Source organism: Pollicipes pollicipes, unplaced genomic scaffold (genome assembly GCF_011947565.3).
Source record: "Pollicipes pollicipes isolate AB1234 unplaced genomic scaffold, Ppol_2.1 Scaffold_6686;HRSCAF=7923_pilon_pilon_pilon, whole genome shotgun sequence".
NCBI classification, from domain to species: Eukaryota; Metazoa; Arthropoda; class Thecostraca; order Pollicipedomorpha; family Pollicipedidae; genus Pollicipes; species Pollicipes pollicipes.
In genome coordinates, this window is record NW_023596921.1 from 26679429 (window position 1) to 26697318 (window position 17890).

At 49.6% G+C, this 17890-nt stretch overlaps 1 protein-coding gene across 6 annotated transcripts; it reads right to left on the reverse strand.

Moving 5' to 3' along the window:
* Positions 1-631: 631 nt before the first annotated feature.
* On the reverse strand, positions 632-16632 carry LOC119107525 (troponin T, skeletal muscle). 6 transcript variants are annotated; one of them, XM_037230993.1, is made up of 15 exons: positions 16556-16632; positions 14473-14514; positions 14044-14058; positions 9924-9954; positions 9469-9597; positions 8933-9148; positions 8395-8502; positions 7824-7937; positions 7290-7360; positions 5338-5359; positions 4993-5073; positions 3679-3757; positions 2434-2549; positions 1516-1617; positions 632-1132 (listed from the first exon to the last, which is right to left on the reverse strand). In XM_037230993.1, exons 2-14 carry the CDS (start codon positions 14490-14492, stop codon positions 1525-1527), a joined length of 1095 nt encoding a protein of 364 aa, XP_037086888.1. In that variant the 5' UTR covers positions 14493-14514; positions 16556-16632; the 3' UTR covers positions 632-1132; positions 1516-1524. The 6 variants fall into 6 exon arrangements, with proteins under 6 accessions (XP_037086888.1, XP_037086886.1, XP_037086883.1 ...); XM_037230991.1 differs by lacking the exons at positions 3679-3757; positions 4993-5073; positions 7290-7360; ... (1 more) ...; positions 14473-14514; positions 16556-16632 and adding exons at positions 2848-2926; positions 4719-4799; positions 6411-6481; positions 10738-10752; positions 13325-13455; XM_037230988.1 differs by lacking the exons at positions 7290-7360; positions 14044-14058; positions 14473-14514; positions 16556-16632 and adding exons at positions 6411-6481; positions 10738-10752; positions 13325-13455.
* Positions 16633-17890: the final 1258 nt, after the last annotated feature.

The following is a 17890-nucleotide window of genomic DNA, read 5'->3' on the forward strand; positions in this document are numbered from 1 at the left end:
AACAAAATAGTTTTGTCAGGTTTCTGATATTACGTCCATGCCAACTTGAAATAGATGTCTTTGTTTGCTGAAGCATCAGTCACGAGCTTATAAGTTCCATCTATTGTGAATTGATTTTTTCACTCTCGCACGGTCTTTTTGCGATGGAATTTTTCACTCCCACCCTAGTTCAAAAGCGATTCTAACTCCCTGAACAGCACCCATGACGTATGTTAACTTCTGAGTATGGATTGGGAACGCGTTTTGGAACGCTTCGCATTGATGGAGGAATGTAACATGCTCCACGTGCGTAACAAAAGCTCAACGCGAGATATTTGCAAGGCCCGTTTAACAGTGTTACCCTGCACGAGGTGTTCACACCGCTCTCTGTCAGCTTGCATGTTAGGAACTTCCTAGAGCAAAGAAGGTCTTTTCGTCAGCAACACGTCTGGAATAAAACTGAAAAACATAACTAGAGGCATAAATAGCTATGTAACATAACTAGCAATGTTGGCTGCTCTGGTAGAAGGCCCGCACGGGTGCTGGCGAGCGAACGATGATTCCCTGAGCTTTGCCTGCTCCAAACCACGGCTATAGCTCCTTTGTGAAGACCTTTCACTACTGTCATCGCTTCGGCTCCTGAAACATTGCACCGTACCGAGGCGTGTATTGATCGTTAACATCCAGCTCAGGGGAAGTGACACGAGGCGAGGTCAGGCCGCACCCCCGGCCCGCTTCAGCGACCTGGACGCGCCGGTCTGCGGACGGGCGGCGGAGGGGACGCCACGTCAGCCTGGTGGGAGGGGACAGGGCGGGTGGGGAGGGGCTGGGGCCTCCTCGGCGCCATCCACACCCACCAGGACCGTCACCCGCCCCGCTGCTCGGCCGTCCCGCGCGCGGTTACCAGGAGACATGCACGTAGACGTGAATATGAGAAACACCGGCCTCCGGCCGTCGGGAGTCGGGGACGTGACACCGCTGGTTGGCCCGGCCCGACGTGGTGCAGCGGCGGGCGTTGTCAGCCGGTTGGTACAATGACGTCACTGGTGCACCGGCGTCCTCCGACGCTCGGCATCCGTCGACAACGAAGAGGAGGCCCGGCTGAACGACGATGGTACACAGGATTGGAGCATACGCTAGAAACACGCGTCACCTGTAAAGGGATAGCTTTTGCTGGAGTGCGAATTCATGCGTACATGATCAAGTTTTATGAGTTCAGACATCCTGACAGTTATCAGCCTTGATGTTTATGGTGTTTGCATGGTGAGGCTCCAAAAATAGTTCTTTATTCTGCGGCACCAATGAGTGATGATGGCGACTATTTTCTAATCACCTCCAACCATACCTAAGGCACTATGCCAAGTCTAGGTGATCCTGTGATTTGCACAAGTTTTGAGGAAATATTGATGCTCGCCGTGCACACCATGATCGTGCTTCAACTTAGTATTAACCACTGGTCTCAGCTCAAACCCCAAGCACAAAGCTAAACAACGCCTGTGAATGCAACATGACACCAGTATGTAAAACATAACTAACGTGGGGAGTTTATTCTTCCTCCTCTTCCTCCTCTTCCTCCTCTTCTTCCTCTTCTTCTTCCTCTTCTTCCTCTTCCTCCTCCTCTTCTTCCTCTTCTTCCTCCTAAACACATTCACTGGTTAAAGTCTCCGTGCTCATCAGCGTAGAAATAGCCTTCACTGTCAGCTGACGAGTAAGGGACATTCTGACCGGATCGGCAATCACGGCCGATGTTTTGAATTTGAAAAGACAGCGGTCATTGTGTCTCTGATTGCCTTTGACGAGATCTTGGTCGGACTGGATGACCCTCGCCTCGCTACGTACGCATCAGAGCCCAAGACCGAACATGCAGCGAGTGAGGGCTCCCGGGTGATGAGATCGTGACATGCGTATCAGTAGGCTAAAAAAGCCGTTTCAGAACTGCGCACACTAAATTTGCTGCGCGGGAACGCGGCAGTTCGAGTTATCCTTACGATTTAAACGTGGTAATGTGTCATCAGCTTCGTATAGCCTCCGCTGACCATGGTGGGACTGGAAACCCTACTTGGTGTGATGTGGGACGAATGAACGGTTTTCCAGTGATGTAGGGCACATGAGAACACATCATGCATGCATCCTTTCGAATAAACTTTCCAGCTCAAATAGCACTATTTCCACAGCCATGAGATCACAATCTTTCGATTCTGGCATTTTGGGTCTGTCCCAGCGCTAGTTAAGTCATAGGCTAAAAAATGTCAAACGTGTCAGCTGTGCTCCTTTGGTCCTAGAATTATTTTCGCGATGCATGACTTTCTGACAAGGAACCAACGGCACGTATGAGCCTTCCGTGTACATGCTGCGCATGGGTGCAGCGTGACTCAGGCGCCTCGAGTCAGTGCCTTCATCGACCGGTCAGACATGCCCCCAGGCGTCTCGTGATCCCCGAGCGCGCCCGCCCACCTCCTCGACCTCCTGTGGCGGCGGCGCCATCTCCTCCTCCTTCTCCTCATCGTCAGGCGTCTCGGGGTCGTCCGACTTCTTGCCGGGCCGCTCACCGAACCACTTAGGCAGGCGCGCTGGCCGACGCAGAGTCAGGTCAAGGTCAGGCATGATGCAGATTAATACACGCGGTACATAAGACATTATCAGATGTCGTTTTCCTGGTGGCTTTTGAGTGTCAAAATCTAATATGATTTGCTGCGTTTATTCCACAGTATTTTAACTAAAGGGACTGACTGTCATTTGGACATTTCAACGGCACTGAACAACGTAACGTTTTTGAGGAAATCCAGTTGCAGCTTGCTCCCGCTAGCCTGGAATGAGGAAATATCAACTGGCTTTGTAGGTGTGCCCTATCCAGGCGATCCCACTTACATTTGGTCTTGCTTCTGAAGGCTTTCAACCGCTCAGTCCATATCTTTTCATGTGCCTCCAAGGTCAGTTTATCCAGACCCTGTCAAAGGTGCACCATCGCACTAGGTTATTACGGAGCTAATATGTGGCGCATGCTGATGTCCTCTGTCGATGGTCGACGGCCGGACGAGCAACGCTCCATGCTGCCACCTGTCGGTGTCGGACCAAACTAAGTGGTAACGCCTCGCGTCTTCACTGCCGTGCTCATGTGGGATGGTTCGTGCCGAAATGGAATGGTCTAGGGCCCATTGAGGTTTGCCTTTTATCTGGCGGGCCAAACTCTGTGCAAAACCGGGACAAATTCCTCTCCGTGGGACTAGACATTCTACCGCCAACTGCATCTTCTGTCTGGGCCTGCGCATTCTGTTGGGTGCTGCGGTCGAGACCGGGGACCACACGCCTGCTGCCGCAACTACTCCTTCCTTCGGGGACTACACCTCCTGCCAAGCCCGCATGCTCTATCGCTGACTCCGCCGCCTGCATGGTACTACGCTGACGGTCGGGGACTGCAGTCGGACGAGGTGAGACAGGGACAGGGACGAGCTGAGACAGGGACAGGGACGAGGTGAGACAGGGACAGGGACGAGCTGAGACAGGGACAGGGACGAGGTGAGACAGGGACAGGGACGAGGTGAGACAGGGACAGGGACGAGGTGAGCTTCGACTTTCCCGGATGACTACGCTTTTCCGCTCCTCGACTAGGGCTGCTAGTGCGGTTCACCGTCAAAGGTGCAGTTCCGCCCAACGCCGGGGCGCGGCGCTGCGATCGTCCCATGCGAACCGTGCACTCACTCTTGGGACGCTTGCCCCATTCGTCGAGTTTCTCCTCCCACATTTTGTCGTTCTGTTCGGAGAACATCACCGTCCAGCCCTGCAGGTCGGGCGGCCACCGTGCATTATAAGCCGGGCATACTGCCCTGATATGAACATTTGTATCTGGCTCGTCGGCGTTCCGTATGGTTACGTATTGCCATAGCCGTTGGAAACCGCGTCGTTTGTGGAGAGAAAGGCGAGTTGTTTTGGAGTAGTGCACATTGCCCGTTGTATATCTATGACCCGTGAAGCACTCATTTTCAAACCATCAATGACGATGTAAAACATACGCAATTTTTGTAGAAAAACAACGGGAACGATGCCTCACATTGTAAATGACCTAAGCAGCATTGAAGTTGACACAAACAATTTTTCACCATGTTACATCTATACTCAAAGCTTGGAAAAAGCACCGTATTAAGCATAAAAAGGCCGCAGCAAGTAATAAGGGACAAACCTTTCCTACCACGCGACGAACATAGGATTAACCTATCTAAAAAGCAAAAGCATTTAAATGCGGGCATGACAGATCCGATAATCTGCCACCTGGCATGCACTTGTTCCCCCGACAGACACACATAGGTAACAGCATAAGCAAATGTTAAGAGGTAGCTGTGCTACAGTGCTACATTGTCATACAGTCCATACATATGCACGTGCGGCATCAATGGAGGCGTCAAAGATTGATCGGTCCCCTGTGGTGAACGATTTTAGGCAGCCAGCTCACGATGCTCCGATGAAAATCCTCTCGGTACGCGGTTCTCACGACCCTGACGTTAATCTGACCTTTTAAGGCCCGAAAATAACGGAAACCAGTCATTTAAAAAGTAAGTCATTGCCATTGCACCAATGATCTGGGCTCGTTCGTTCAAATAATTAGCAGTGGGGCTTGAAAGAACGTACCACCACTCGTATTAATCTTAAGTCATGGACACCTAAACTCTTTACATAATCGGGCTGCACTAGAGAAAGAAAGCACGTTTCATCGTCCCCAGACATGATTATAAATATCCACTCACTCCGTTGAAGAGGTCCTGCTTGTCGACGTACGTGCGATGATCTATAGTCCTCTCGAACTTTGAGGCGACCCGAATCTTGGGCTAGAACGCACCCGGCACTACCGGTCAGCATGCGACACTGCACTGCGACCCGGGATCTACCGCCCTGCTCCGCTCAGGTGCGATGCTACCCTGTGAGCGATGCTCTGAAGGCAGGCTGGTGCCCGCTCTCTACCGACTGGTACTGCGTGCAGCTACCTCAGGAGCCATACAGCCCTCCTTCTACGGCACTTACACCATCGAACAGGTGTGTCTTCTCAGAAAATGTCCGCCTATCAACTTGCCTCTCGAACTTGGACGCCAAGCGCACTTTAGGCTGAAACGTTCGGCAACGTATGGGATCTACGGTAACCGGGCCGGCACAGTCTTGACATTTGTAATGGAACCTGACGCCCATTATAAAGAATTTGGGGATATTACAGCAGTGTGTCATGGTTACAGCGTAATTGGTGGGCACCGTTATATCGTGATGCACCAGTATTGTAACGAATTGTAAATCTAGGGCCTCGTAGCAGACAGTGTCATGTCCTAGGGCTGGACCATATGCCAAAGAAAATGTCCTTATGTATATTATACGTACCGGGTGTTTTCCGGTGAGGGCCCTGAAAAACAGGCGGGTGACGTCATATACAAGTTAACGGACATATCGCTGCACCTTCGCACAGAGGACTACTTTAATGTACCAAAACTCGGCGCGGCGGCGGAGCAGAGACACGCATAACAAAAATCCCCGCGTACCGGCACGGCTTTTGAAAGCGCGTTGACGGCATATGGACGTGATTAGCCAAGGCATCTATGACCCTGCCACATCAAACGACTTTTCAAGTCTTTGAGTGAGCACATTAGGCACCCTGAAAAGTACGAGCAGGCCCTCAGCAGGCACTGACGTCATACTCACTCGGGCTCCAGACCCAACCGGACAGCCTTGTGCCGCAGCTGCATTTTCTGCCGCTCTTTCAGCTCTTTCAGCTACGAAGTCCCAGGTGGAGAAACGGGCTCGATTACACGGATCTGATCCGACCGAGTGCACTGCGCATGCATCAGATCTAACAACGGGATGAGAGGTGAGGGGGTGGGGCAAGACTGATGCCGGCTTTGGGGAGACTTCCTAGGTTTCTAAAAGGTATGTTGAACTATGCCTCAACTGGCCAGAATGGTTGCGTTGATGTTCATTCGCATTTCACGTGTCACTGCGGCGCGTCTGCAAGACACTAGTGGTTGTGTCAAGTAGGGCATGCTTGATGTTACTTGGTTTATCAGAACGTTACGTGCCGTACCAGCGTTAAGTATTACGCAAATTGTGTGTTCATGCAGTCGATGCATAATGCCATCTTCCCATGGTCAAGGGCAGGACTTCACGGATGCATAGGTACTGCTGCCCATTCTTATGGCACTTTCAAACACCAATCTATAGATTTATACCGGCCGTGCATATATAATTTTGGCCTGCAATGGATGCACAAGGGCTGCTGGTAGCAGATGTGTGCTACGGTGATCTAAGAAAAAAGAAAAGAATAACACCTGATCCGTACCGAGGGTGAAGGGAACCGTGCTCACATAATGCATAGCAACGTCTGGGGACGCCTAACACCGAGACAGTTGCTCGTGCTAACACGTTTTACATCCACGTGCCCAGGCATCGGCAGCACTTACTCGGGATCGAGCCCCTTCTTAAGCGCTTTGTGTCGCAGCTGCTGCTTTTGCCGCTCTTTGAGCTCTTTAAGCTACAAAAGAAACACCCCAATAGTGTCTACCGTCAGGAAAATGGGTCTAACAGCCTGGCATACTGGGACACGCTAGCCGCTGGCATCCGTCTCGAACGGTCTAGACACGGCCACGGACACATTCGGTGAAATGGCATCCATTTCGGGACTGCAGACTCGTCTGAAAACGCAGTGGGAGCAAGTGCGGTGTCTCCCACCGTTTTACAGGCTAACACCGCACACACACAGTGGTGGAAGAGGTCTGAGCAGTCGCATACCGGACTTATGTCCACCATCTGATATATGTCCACTATCGGATACATGTCCACTATAAGATGCATTTCCAATGTCAGATATATGTCAGCTTAATAAAGGATATGTTCTTTTTTGGAGATGGGCCACTTTTCGAATATATCCAATATCAGACATATATTGGCCGTTGTACGTAGCAGGATGCCGAGCACATTCGGGATGTCCATGTGCCATTTACCCATCGTGCCTGAGACTCTGCTCAAACGTCTTTCACGTGCATGTGGCTAACAGCAGACGAGAGCACGTGAGACGCATTCGATAACCACTCGCATTTTTGTGCTCCATGCAGTGGCCAGACGCGATATCGATCAGCCCAGCTGGTGTCGTAGAAGCCCGTACTAAAAGGTTGTCAAAGCAGCGCTAAGTAAGGACTTAGTTTGCATTGCTTTTCTCCAACTCAGTCCGAGCGAGTGTCCTGGAGTTCAAGCAGCCTTGCCTAAGCATGATCGCATTCGTCGAACTTGGACTACAGACTAGATGTTATATGCGCGTGCGAACAACACGGCGTTTCTCTTACTCAGGATCCAAACCCAATTTAATGGCTTTCTGTTTGTTCTGCTGTCTCTGCCTCTCTTTGAGCTCTTTCAGCTGTAATGATTGAGATAAATCGATAATGGCGATGTGGGATATAGCACAATATAATCAAACTGCAATGAAGCGGTTCAGTTTAGTAGTATTAAGCTAACAGTTTAATTGGCTTAAGGGCACATAGCTAAACAAAAGGCTGAAAGAAGTTGTGGGGTGGAAAATCGTCATTACGTGCTTTGTGTCAACTCGATCTGAAAAACAGGATGCGCTTGGCGGCGTAATCACTGTCAGTGCTCGTCGCAAAGCAGAACCCATCCCACCCTGCAACATGTACAAGTTGCCTGGAAATTGTAGCGCGTCCCTGCGATAGCGATGTTGCCTTCGCACAACAGCTGCAAAGCAGCAGAGCTGTGCCATCCGCAACCCGTCTCAGGGAGCATCCCATCGCACAACAGCTGCAAAGCAGCAGAGCTGTCCCAGCCGTAACCCGCCTCAGAGAGCATCGAGGGCGTGAGCTGCTTACGTCGTAGTCCTGCCGCTTCTGTCGCTCCTCGAGGTCATACTTCTCTGTCTCCAGCTTCACGATGTTGTTCCACATGTCCTCCGCCTTTTTCTTCAGCGCCTCCAGGCCCAGACCCTGTGTGCGGCACCAGCGGTGGAAGCAGCGGCTGGGACAACACTGAACCGGTGAGGGGTCCCAGGAAAGGGCGTTGTCTGCAGCCCAGACCCGGTCTGCACAGGAGGAGGGAAGTGGCCACTGTTGCATGAGTCGGCTCTTCCATGCTACGATGGGACATGGATTGGGCCAACACCGCATCTGTCCTTTGAACTTTGAACAGCGCTAAGTGTGAGGGGCATCACATTTGTTTCACCCTCACAAGGTGTGCCGATTTTTCGTAAAAAAACAACACTTTGTATGCATCCAGTAAAGAAACTTTGCTTCACACTAAGTCTTCTTGGTGGGATGAACGCAACCCATAAAAACCACCAAGACACCAGTGCACGAATGGAGACCAGTAGGTCTCTTAACATCGCTACTGTGCTAGATCGATGGACCGGAGGAGTTCGGTGAAGAGCTGTGGGCAGGCACGCACCTCCACTTTGAGTGGCTGGATGCGGATGCTGAGTGCGATCTTCTTCTCTTCAGCCAGCTGCTCCTTGGTCTTGCTGATTTCCGTCTTGGCAGCTTGGATATTGGAAAGCTGAAATTTGAGCCGGGGTTGGCTTTAAAAGCGGGCTGATGACATGCACAGCTGACCTATCCACTCACTTTCGTCTATATGTAAGAGGACATTCCAATCGATAATATGTGAGACCGAACACCTTGACACCTGGTTTAGAACGTACCAAAACCGTTCCGTCATTCTCAAAACCCATGAACCGACGATCAGGATGCCAACAAAATCATGATGCCATGTCCCTCGAACTGAGCAAACGAAAAGGTTGAAAAAATTAATCTCAAAGCAAGTTTGCAGCCTCACAACTTGAAGCAGGTATGTACATTGAGATGACCCCTCCGACCGATTTGCAGCCTCACAACTTGAAGCAGGTATGTACATTGAGATGACCCCTCCGACCGGTTCAAGCTAGCTCCGTTGAGTCCAGCTGCTGCCATGACCACGAGCTCCTCACCTTGTCATCCTTCTTGCCGACCTTGAAGTTAGCGCCAGCGCCAGCGGCCGCCTTTTGCGCCTGCGCAAGCGCCTGACGCTTCTTCTCGGCCTCCTGCAGGCGGCGCATCTTTTCCTCTTGCTCGCGCTGCTTCTTCTCCTGCTCCTCGCGGTAGCGGCGCTCGTCTTCGGCCTTCTTGGCCTCAGTCAGCCGCTTCTCCTCCTCGGCGCGCAGCACCTGCCGGGGAACGCGGGGTCGACGTCAGTGGGAGTGGAAGGCGGCATCAGCGGCAGCGGAGGAGCTGGCGAGATCGCCGTCACGGGCAAACGAGGAGTGACGTTGTTGGGATCCCACTCCCCCCCCCTCCCCCAGCGAACGGGGAATATCAGTCTCACCGTCCTGATCTTGGAGATACATCGAGGACGGCAGAACATATCTGAGTTCATTGCCAGCGCACGGTAGTAATGCTACTAGCGATACTGCTTACTACAATACTGTGAATACAATGCAACGTCCCTCCCCCCCCCCCCCCCCCACCTCCTTCGTCCCAGGCGAACCTTTCTCTTGGCCTGCTTCTCTTTCAGCTTCTTCAGCTCGTCCTCCTCCTTGGATCTCTGTTTGCGCCATTCTGCGATGTACTCCTTCAGTTGCTCGTCCAGCTCAGTGTTCTTCTTCTCCTGGCGATGCTGTCAATGTACAAACGATAGTCTAGGTCAACTTGGCACGATGCAGGCATGGGCATGAATTTAATCTGCACAAGGAAATTACGCAGGTTAGTCAAACTGTCGTCGACAGTGTAGGCGTTTGCATGGCATGTTTCGGAAGTGCTGTTCAAATCATTTCAGGTTGTTATACCAGGCGTCGATTGAGTTAGTTACAAACGCCTCCTTCATGGCATCAATGCGATGTTGACAAGCGAAGGATGTGTAATATGACTACTGTAACCGTTCAGTTGGTATGTTACCACTATTTTGGTGGACCACTGAATGGTAACTGTACCGAGCATACTCACCGTGAACATGTTCTCCTTTTTCTCCTCTTGCCTGGAAAATGCAAGCGCTAGTGAATCTTAGGTCCGATGCTGCTTTGGTAATTTTTGGTTCACCGACAAGCACTTCAGTTCTCTGCTTCACTCAAGCAACATCTAACGTCCCATAAATATTGCAATTACCGAGGTCCGCAAGCTGTTGAAATGCTACTGAGTCACGTCACTGTGTATCGCATGCAGTTTACGATCTTGAACAACATACATGTTGACTGAACAGCATTACTATGTCACGTCTTGTCAACATTGTCAATATTGTGATGTTATAAACAACATCGCACACGGTTAGAACACGGCAGTACATAGAACAGAACAGAAGACCGGCGTCGTGCTTCGTCCTCTGCATGTGCCGGCCCCTGCATGTGATGGATTATGGTGGGAATATGCGGGGACCTGACCCGCACACTCTGCTCATTAGCTCACGACAAAGGCAGGCTGAAAATTGGCCCACGACCGCAGCACATGAAGCTGGTCCCCGAACACACAGTCACCAGACAGCACAAATGCTCCGCACAAAATGTTTGGACAAATGCGCCGCACTTCCTGCCGGCTTGTTAACCAGAGCCATGCGTGAGGCTTTGTCACTTAGTGCAGCCTGGGACAAGACAAACGACATTTTTCAAAAGCATTTGGCGGGATTTACAACCACTGAAAATCAATGTCTGTTAAGCGTTTTACATTCATTGGACTTCCACCCGTTGACAAATTAAAAGCCAAAAGTAGCAGCGAAGAAGGCGACCCAGGCAGCAGCCACATCAACAAATAAATCCGTCTCACTTACTTCATGGTTTTTGATCTGTGAATAAATAAGACAAATTATAATTCATTTCAGTGCCGTGCACAGGTGCTTGATGGGTACAAGCGAGGTAATAAACACAGCACATTGTGTTTCTCGTTTTGTCGGCCTCGTCGCCTCGGCCGTCATGCTTCCTTTGTAAACGTGCTGTGGGCTTCTGAGTTTTACAGTTCTAATTAGTGAAGGTTACCGACTAATTTCTAAGTTCTGACACTCTCAAGTTACGTAACCCGACTACCAAGTGACTGCTAGATGTCACTACGTGGTAGTGGACGGTTGATGTGGCATCATTTTATGCCAGCACTACGTAGATAAGGCACAACGCGCTGCATGCAGCCCACATCATTGGTGATGCTGAATACCATGAAGCTAATCATAAAAACGTCAAATAATTATCAAGCCGGTATGTGTGAGAAAAAGTGTGTAAACCAGAATCGGTTTGTACGTAATGCTGCTGTCAAAACGACATACATAGCGATACTGATGACAATGTACGTATGAAATAATGGTGCCTCAAACGAGAAATCCCTCAGAATGTACAACAAATCAATATAGACTCAAGAGATGTCTGACTTCTGACAGAGCGGGAGATAGAGGTGCATCCAGAAGGGGAGGGGCATCAGTCCATTCACGCCCCCCCCCCCCCCTCCCCCTAACTGGGTTCCTACAGTCGGCCGAACAGATGTAGTTTTCAAAACATAAAACGCAACAAAATTGGATGTCTTTGGGTTTCCAGGCGACCAAGAACAGTCGCAAGCAAAAGTGAAGGACCCATCAGCAAAGGAAAATAATTTTTCACTGATTGGGAGGGTAATAGTTTGGAGATTTTAGGGCGCATTCATCGTTCCATAGGCTCATTCATCACCATCCTTTTAATGCTTGGGGTTCCTGTTGGGGGCCATCTGATAGCCTGTTCGGGTACGCTCAATCCTTCAGGAGCACTCCGCACTGGGTCCTGGGTACTTCTTGTCTGAATAGAGGGCCCTACGCTTCTGTCGGGGCCCTTCTGATAGCCTCGTGGGCACACAGAATCATTCAGTGACCCTCCACGGTGTGGCGTGGGTATTTTGTATTTGAATGGAGGGCCCTACGCTCTTATCGGTGGTCCTATCTGTCAACCTGCTGGGGTGCACGTGATCGTTGGGGGCCTTCCATATCGTGCTGTGGCTATTTCTTATTTGAATGAATGACCCTATGTTTTTGTCGGGCCCGTCTATTAAGCTGCTCAGGTCAGCAGCGGATCCAGAGGGATGGGGGCGGGAGCATGCCCCTTTGTGCCCCAATGGCGACCCAAAGGCTGCGAGGGGCCCATAACCGGCCGAGCGGATGCAGTTTTCTGACAACACGCATCAAATTTGGACGTCTTTGGGTCCCAGATGACCAAGAACAATCGCAAGCAAAAGGGAAGAGCCGTTAGAAGACGAGGTTAATCTTTCGCTGATTGGGAGAAATTTTGAGACTCATTACACTGGCCAGAGGCTGCACGCTGTTTCCGGGGCCCCATAAATACCGACGTCGTATTCGTCACTTCTGTTGGTCAATGAAATTGTGACACTAATCATACTGTTACGTCACATTTTTAATGCCTTTTAAATTCTAGGATATGTCGTACCCCTTGATAACAGACAGAGCAAAAGCTTTACATTAGTCATCAGCCATCAGCTATACACATCGACCAGCCGGCTAGCCGTAAACAAGCTATGAACCAAGCTCGCGCCTGGTTTGGATAGCACTTAACAGTCGACATTTTTTTGTCAAGTTCGTATGCAAAAAGCTCAACTTCAAAATGACAGGATTCACCATGATCTGGGGAAAATTAATAAGCTCTATGTATGTGCATACGCAGCACGCATGGTTTTCTAGGTCTGTACAGCAAGATTGGTTCATGTGTAAAACATATCATGCCAAGAAACACGTCAGTTTTTAAATGCATTTGCGAGGAATATTATTCACACAGATAAGACAGCAGTAATCGCATTATTCATCGGAGAAAAGTCAGGAGAATGGAAATATACGTGAGTAGATACTTTGGCAACATGCCTTTATCGAAACGAATAGCAGAAGTATTAACGCATCTTTATCTCCATTCTCCTGGTTTGTCTCCGAGAAATGAGGCTGCTAGTAATATATTATCCATGCTAAGAATCTTAAAATTCAATGCCCAAAATGCGGGCTATCTGGAGGGGGCCCGATCTGGAGAAAATTAATAAGCTCTATGTATGTGCATATGTGTTGTATGTGCATACAACATTCAATCAATCAAATAAACAGCAACAAAACCATGTGCCGGAAATGCTCACGATCTATAAATTTACATGCCAAAGAAATACATGCGCTTTCACGAGTCCCCCACTGGCATGCCATTTCGAAAGAGCGACGCAAATTTCATGCTTTAGCACACGTTGTGTTGTGAAAAACTTAGGTGATTCCGACTCGGTTCGCGACATGCTCCTCGGCAAAACTCCACAAATTACAGATAAACGCTAAACCGGCTAGATAGAGCGCAGCCTAGGTCACCGCTTCGGAGTTCACTCATTCATATGGGGGTGCTAAGAGTCCTGTGTGCACTTACTCTTCTTCCTTGATCTCTTCCTCCTCCTCCTCCTCCTCCTCGCTGCTTTTGACGGGCGAAAATACAGGGGTCAGTGGAGCACGTCGCATCAGGTCACCGACCATGCCCAGCACCATACTCATACCACAGAGTCCAGATCTGGGCTGCGTTTCAGTCAAGTTATACCAGTTGTCAGCGCCCGTTCAATGAATTGAACAGCACTGTGCCGAATTTGGCTCATTGCTGGTATTGTGAAAGGCACCGACATGATTGTTTTTATGATATATGACGGAATCGAGAGGTAGTTTTAGTTACCGCTCGCGATACAAATACAAAATGCACCGGACTGACCAAACTTTGACCTTTCCGGTTTCTGAAGCCAAAATGGACCCTGGAATGAGACTTCATTTCAGCTAGCGAAGCTACTACGCTCCTTACGCACCTGGCACAGACCCGGCCGACTGCGGCCGCCACGACGTATGCACGACACGACAGTACATACGCACGCATACGCCGACTGCGCTGCCGTCACCGCTCAGCGCGTCGCCCTCCACGGGCCCTCCTACGACTAATGCCCGACACGGATACTGACGGATACGGATACACGGATACTGGTGAGAACCGCTGGGGCCGGCGCCGAACGCAGGCGGCCTACTACAGGGCGGAAGCTGTCGGAGCAGACGGGACTCGGTGCCGCCCGGGCGGCCGTCCTCGCAGCGAGCCAGGGAGGCAATACTTACACCTCCTCCTCGGATCTGAAACACGGGTGGGTGCTCAGTTACCGGCGGGGGGGGGGGGGGGGCGCCGGCTTGCCGGCTGCGTGCTGAGAAACGATTGGAGCCGCGTGTTGCATTAGATTGAGGCACCAGGATTTATTTGCGTAGCATTCACTGTGAGCACGTGATATTGTTGCTGTGGCATTGATATATATATATATATATATATATATATATATATATATATATATATACTAATCACAAACATCTCCACAACCATGTCCGATCGCGTCAAGTAAATGGGCATAAAAGCACTGCATTGTAAGCGTGAAAGCAAACTCGAAGTTATCGCAGTGTCCATTGTCTGGATTATTACGCGAAATAAACAATTGCTGCTGCATGAATCATAATATAGTTGATCATTTTGTTAAGCATGCTTTTGAAGATACTTACGAGTATTCCTCGTCAGACATTTTGGCGGGTGTTTTCGGTTACCTGTGAATTAAGGCAATCGAACAATGAGTAAAAAGTGGGCAAGACATGTTGCTGTCTGTAAGTGAATACAAAACAACCAATCATCGAGAAAAAAATTATTGAACAGCAACACAATCAGTAACACGCAAAAATGAGATAGATATAATAGAAACGTCTTGTCGAATATTTACACGATGCAAACAGTGCGCCAGAAGAAATCATCTATATCAGTGTTTAAGAAGCAGCAGAACAAGAGGAGTGATCAATTGAAGCGATTACGTGCACCATCTCTTCCGCAACTTCAGAACATTTCAAAAACTGCATGTAAAATTCCAATGCCTTCATCTTCTGCTTGCTTTGTACGTCCGCATTTTTAGAGAGGTAACGGGCTGGGCGCTACTACATGACAAGTTATCCAAATGTGAACTCGAGGAGCTCGCAGTCGTGTCACGCCGTTATCACGCCGCGTTACAACTGAGCATTAACTGCTTCTGCGCACAGCTGAGACCTTGCAACTACATCACGGCGAAGTCTCTTTGAAGGCAGTCAACGTCGAACATCTAGTGAAATGTATTTTTGGTACAGGATGTAAATTTTGGGCCATTTCAACACTCGCATATCGATAGCAAACTTTTATCATATTCTTCTTGAAGCCTCCGCTATTCCTCTCGAGTTAGCGAAAATATGATTTTTCTGCAGACGTCGACTTTTTTACAGCTGACGTCGCTCTAGCGCTTTGACCGAAAACGCGATCATATCTGAGAGTACTGGGATGCATTCGCAGCGAACTGGAGGACAAAGAATCCATGCCGTCCATATCAGTCATGATGCTATACTTAAGGAAACACGTCTGTCAGTGTTCGCAGTGACCTGGACAATGAAAATTCTACGTGACGCCAATTAAAGTATTTGCCGGACTTGCATAACCTTTTCCCGTTATTTGATCGAGGTCAGACAGAAATGGCGTAACAGGTACATCTTTGAACGGGTCAGTTCACGCACCCACGACCGACGACGGGCGAAGAAAAGGTATGCCACATGCTGCAAACAGCAGAATTTATTGCTTCCATGATTAATGCGAACGCGTGGTTCGTACTGACAAAAATGCTTAAACAGCGTAAAGAGGAAATGCCCGATAAAGGAGAAAACACGGAATATAGGTGGGTAGGAGAAGGCGCAACCTTCTACGCATTACACTGACGCGTTTTATCAACGCGTCTCATTCCAAAAAGGGAAAGTAATTTTGCAACGGGCGAGATGCGTAGAAAAAAGCAATCCAACATGCTTCAAGCAGTACTTTGCTAGCATTACGTTAAGGGTGACTCGCAAACAGGTGCAGTTAAATGGCCACAGCAAATACAAGGACATCAGGCTGTTGAAACAGTGTTGTTTTGTCACAAAACACGTGTTCGGACGGCAGAGCTATAAACTCTCTGACCGTGACGCCACGGCAAACATTGCGGCTGCCAGCTTGTTGGAATGAATCATACTGAAGCCTCTACGGGACTGCCCCAACAGCCTTTATCTTGAGGTGGAGCGAAAGGTTGCCAGCAGACAAGCCATGGACATGAAATGGTGCGGAAGTTGAACTATGTCAATGGGAATTGTGGTGATGGGCCTACAAACTGAAACGACCATAGCAGAGCCGTACCATGACCACAGGCCATACTGCCCTATGCTGGGCAGTAGATGGACTGGAACATCCCAATTTAGTATGGAGTTTGTGCTTCAAATTGGGTTCGTGTGTTTGGCTCGGGGAGCGTCGCAAATCTCTCATTGGCAGACTAGTCACACCCTCAAAAATTGTCTTCTATCGTCTCCGAAATCGCTTCATGGCACAGAAAGTTGAGGAGTGCTTACTTTATATAATTGCTTGCTCATGGACGCAAGTTGTCACTTAACGCAAAAAGCACGCCAACGCCTACCGCGTTTCTTGGTGAATGTGTGCCGTCCACTCAAAATGTCACCACAATCAGTGCAAAACAAAAACGCCCTCTGCTCTTGGGTGGGCGTGGAAGACGGCCCAGCTGCGGCGGCCGCGCCGGGGCCGAGAGACACTCACAGCGGCGACAGCAGACGGGCCGGGGAGTGCGCGCGGCTCCGGGCTGTGGAATGGGAGCACCGTGGCCGCGGACTGAGGGCGCGCCGGACCCTCCTGCCGGCCCCGGTCCCCGCCTGGCCGGCCGCCAGCCCCCAAACTTAGCCGGCAGCGGCCCGAGCCGCCGGGCGTCAGCCGCCGTCCCCTGACACGTCCCACTGTCAGCGGTCTGGGAGCATCGCGGCCGTCAGCCGTCGTCCGACCGGCCGCCGCAGCACCTTCGCACCGCAGAGCAGGCGGCCGGCTCATGACTGGGTGTGGCCGACTGACGGATTCACCAAGCTGGCTCTTTGTGGGCGGAAGGCTAGTTTCGAACTGCAATTGACTGCTCATTTCATGGGCTCGGTGGGGAAATCAAGTGTCGGAAAAACACGGTCTCAAAATTACTACTGTGTCGCCATTTGTTGGACATACAACGATACGCCTGTCGTTTCATGACCATCTCGCATGGGCTCAACAACGATTTGTATATCTTAAGTGTTGATCTAGATCTCCAGGTGAATGAATCTGCAAAATCACATGCTTTTCAGTGGGAATGAAACTGCTTGCAGCTTTTGTCACTGTTTTTTTTTACTAAACGCTTAATTTTTTATCACCATTGTGATTGCTCAAAACAGGTAAAAATGGATCTGCTACAAACGTGCTCTTTCCATGCATCAGCTCATCTAGCTTATTCACAGATATCACCATGACGTGGGAGTAGTGTGCATTAGCAGTCGGAATGTCCTATGATAAAGGAAACCATTGCCCACGCGTCTTATTTAGAGCACTCGCCACTGTTGTTTAAATATGATAAAGAAGTAGCATTATTCATGCGAAGAATCTGTCTTGTGTACTTCATAAGTGGATAACAACGAATGCCAGAACAAATGATTCATTATTAGTAGAAGGTAAGTAATTTTCAGAATCTACTGATATCGCACCACCTGCAACCTCTCTGCAAAATAAGGTTAACATCGACGTTATCCCTGCAAAATGAATTTGGTGTTACAAGGTTAAGATAGCCCTAGCACTCTCATAAGCAACTAAAATGACTGAAGGAGCCAAGAAACAGTGTTTTTTCTCGCGAACTTTGTCCCCATGTGCTCTAAATTGACCAACAAAGTTAAGATGAGGAAAACGAAATGTTGTTTCCAGCCCATATATTGACTAAGATCTAAGGCAAAACGCTTGTATGCACTTACAACTCCAGTTTTCAAACCGATTTCGTTAAGGCGTGATATATGGGGGGGGGGGGGGGGGCTGTCCACCGCAAGAGGATACACACAGTTTCGGAACGGAACTTTTTGGCACATTGTC

Coding starts and splice junctions, on each gene's coding strand:
- LOC119107525 (XM_037230991.1), bottom strand. CDS start 13,446: ATGAGTATGGTGCTGGGCATGGTCGGTGACCTGATGCGACGTGCTCCA. Junction 7,938..8,394: donor TCCAGCCACTCAAAGTGGAG/GTGCGTGCCTGC, acceptor TGCCGCACACAG/GGTCTGGGCCTGGAGGCGCT. Junction 5,360..6,410: donor AAGAAGGGGCTCGATCCCGA/GTAAGTGCTGCC, acceptor CCTGTTTTTCAG/GGCCCTCACCGGAAAACACC.